Source organism: Primulina eburnea, chromosome 14 (genome assembly GCF_022965805.1).
Source record: "Primulina eburnea isolate SZY01 chromosome 14, ASM2296580v1, whole genome shotgun sequence".
Lineage (NCBI taxonomy): Eukaryota > Viridiplantae > Streptophyta > Magnoliopsida > Lamiales > Gesneriaceae > Primulina > Primulina eburnea.
Genome location: NC_133114.1, coordinates 30,501,060 through 30,504,539, shown reverse-complemented (window position 1 = coordinate 30,504,539; position 3,480 = coordinate 30,501,060). Strand labels below are relative to the sequence as shown.

Sequence of the window (3,480 nt, the reverse complement as noted above, 5' to 3'; positions counted from 1 at the left end):
ATATCCATATTGTATTATATTACCTATTAATCAATATAATTCAATGTGCACTGTTAGGGTTTTCTGTGATCATTTACATGCATGCATTTCCAATATTTTCATTCATGCAGGGTGAACCCAATTCCTACAGTGATGAATACGAGGGAAGGAGACAACATAAGATTTATAATAAGTTTTTTTTATAAAAAAAATATGTATGTTATAATATTAATTTACTAAATTTCGAGATCGTCCGAGAGATATATAATATCAGCTTGTGAATGCGTGATCTTAAAGACCGAGCAAGATATATATAATAATGAAATTCAAGGAATATTTTATTTTTTGATCCAAAAGCTATAAATTATCATTCGTAATTTTCTATCACATAACAAGTTAAATATCAATTTCAAACCATTTATTTATTCTCTCAATATATACAAGATTTCTATATAATTTCCAACCACAATGTCCACTGGAAAAAAGACAATTAACTAATATTAATTAATATATACGGCTTCACCTATGCTAAATTTGATCACTAGAGAAATTTATCATACAATCTCCAGGGTGATCATCAGGGAAATATCTAACAAAAATTTCAAAATCCCACATACGTACAGAGCAATTATAATTCTATACTCCCAACCAATCTGACAGCTTAACATAGAGCAGGTTCATTTATGTAATCACATCTGCTTAATTTAATATCTTTTAGAAATAATTACTATATAATCATTTTAATTTGCCCCATGATCCTTGATCGACATTACTGTATAATTAAGAGTACCAATTCATGCCAGAAACTTGATACACCTGCGCCTGTCGAAAAACCCCGTCTCCGAGATTCCCTAGCATTGTCTGTTGCTGCTGCTGTAGTGAAGGGGTTTGTGGCAGCTGGCTAAGAATGGTAGCTATAGAGTCGGTTGTTTCATCAGTTCTTCCGAGGCTTCCATCACAATTTTCAGCAATAAATCTCTTCGTGGGAGGAGAGCTCGTGTTCCCTTCATCGTTCCAGTATAAATTTGGAAGTGTACTTCTCTTTGAAGGGAGGAGATTTGAGGCTCCAGGTACCCAATTTGGAAACTGTGGTGCTGGCTTTGAACCTGATGAACATAAATGAGAGTTCATAGCATCGTTGAACGACGTTGCCCCTTCGAATAGTTTTTGATGATCGTTTCCAAGAAATGATGCGTAGTTTGTGGGCTTGATCAGTCCTTGTAGCTTCTGCTGTCCAACAGGCATTGAGATACTTGGTGGGATTGATCCAAGCATGTCGTTTATATCGTCTCGTTCTTGATCTATCGGCCTTTGGGCGGTGTTCTTCTTATAAATCCGACACAAGACCCAATCATCAAGCTGGATTTACATATAACCCAAAGATCCAATCAAATTAAACATCATAAAATCAACTGCGTTTAAAAACACACTAAAGTGACAAGCTGGGTCAGTTTTCTGGATCACTGGGAGCTTGAATTAAGAAATAAAATAATTATATTACCCTTAAAGATCCCTTTTTGCTTGCAACATCGCAGCCCGGGGGCTTCGTGTTGGAGGGTTTATTACCAGTAAGCCTGTATTCATGCATGATCCAATTAGTCTTCATTCCCTTAGGTGGCTTCCCTCCATAGAAAACCAGTGCCTTTTTTACGCCAACCTTTTGAGTTCCTCCGGCGGTCAGCACGGGTTTATCCGTCCCAGTTGCCTTCCAATAGCCGGAAGTGGCCGCCCGGTTCGGCCTTGCCCCGTTGGGATATTTCCTGTCTCTGGGACTGAAAAAATACCACTCTTGCTCCCCGAATGTTGCCTTTGCTGCAAAAATAGTTATACAACAATTATATCATGAATCGTATAGTACTTTAAAATTGGAAATAGCAAATATTGAAAACCTATTTTTTCGAGAAAAATAAATAACTACCTGGAAGTTCCCAAGGATCGAACTTGTAAAGATCAACTTCGGCTATAATCGCAACCGGCAACGGGACGGAGGCAGCCTTTTTCTTGAGGTAGTGCACCACAAGTTCTTCGTCGGTGGGATGGAATCTGAATCCCGGTGGCAGCTGAGGCTGCTGTGAACCGGTGGAGGAATCGGTGCTTTCCATTAATTGATTTATAAATCTGTAGCTAGAAATTCTTTGGGTATATATATGTAATTTATATGATATGGTCTAAATGATTCAAATTTTTGCAAGATTTTGGTTTTTGGAATTTTATGAGAGAAGAAGATCATGATACATTTCGATAATAATTTTTTTCCCTAAAGATTTCAATATGAATTAGGTTGTACTTCAACCTTTTGGCTAGCCCATCTTTTTATACGGTAAGTGGTCACTGATGAAATAATGTACAGTTTCATGCATATTCATAACAAACTCATTAATTTTATTTGCTTGGGAGAACTCAATATATTTGAAAATAAATCAAAATAAAAATACTGAATCAATAATAACTATATATTTAATTTAATAAATTTTTTAAAATTTAAAATACAAACCGGAATATTCAGTTGCTGCAATCAATATTTCAGATAATAATGAATATATATATACATAAAAAAAGCTGTTGACTGCTATAATTTTATATTTTAATCCCAGCTAAAAAAAATAGATTCTTATATTTTTAACGAAAAATTAAATTAAATTTTATTTTATTTTTATTTTTTGGGGGAAAAAAGGGAAGGCTCGGTTTTTAGATATTAATTAATTAGATCAATGAATGATGACGACGTTTTATAATTAGGCGACTGATAAACCGACACGCTAGTAATTTTGGGCGCAGGAGGAGGCGACACGTGGCACGGAATATTTGGGGACCACGGGAAATTAATATATATGAATTGATTAGACGACGAGGATAAGTATGGGTAGAAATGCGTGTTTAGCGATAATGTCACGCTTTTGTTAGGCAAATACCATCAACTCTAACAACACTTTAATAAATATATATTTATATTTTATTTTATTCACAAAAAATCTATAATATAAGTCAACACACTGCAGCCATTTATTTTATCGAATATTTGTGAAACCTATCTATTTTCTTCAGTTTTAGGATTATTATTAATTATTCTTCTTCTTTACCTTTTGTTTTTACGTGGATTGTAGAAGTCAACATGATTGTACAGCCCTTACTTGACTAGACAAGAGGACGATAATTATATTAAAAGAAAAGGCAACCGATCACTCAAATTTCGTCATGATTCAAATCCAAAACCGCTAAAATTCTTTGCAGATATATGGCTTTAGTTAAAAATGGAAATCGGGTTTTTAAATGGCGTATATTTTAATGAAAATAGATTAAATTCTTATAATAAAAAAGGGCTTATATTCAATCAAGTTTAAATAAAAACAATATGAATATTTAAATATCGATACATTAATTTAATTGGTGGGGTCTGTTTCTTGTTTATTAATGATGGCCAACGTCCCATTAGGCATCAAATCATGTAGGCCATTTTTATCGTCAAATAAACATAGACTCATCACACTTACATACATGGCC

General features: G+C 34.1%; 1 protein-coding gene across 1 annotated transcript; it reads right to left on the bottom strand.

The window, feature by feature from the left end:
• Positions 1-359: 359 nt before the first annotated feature.
• LOC140813336 (NAC transcription factor 56-like) lies at positions 360-2,273 on the bottom strand. Its single transcript, XM_073171837.1, has 3 exons — positions 1,898-2,273; positions 1,481-1,791; positions 360-1,338 (listed from the first exon to the last, which is right to left on the bottom strand). Exons 1-3 carry the CDS (start codon positions 2,079-2,081, stop codon positions 760-762), a joined length of 1,074 nt encoding a protein of 357 aa, XP_073027938.1. The 5' UTR covers positions 2,082-2,273; the 3' UTR covers positions 360-759.
• Positions 2,274-3,480: the final 1,207 nt, after the last annotated feature.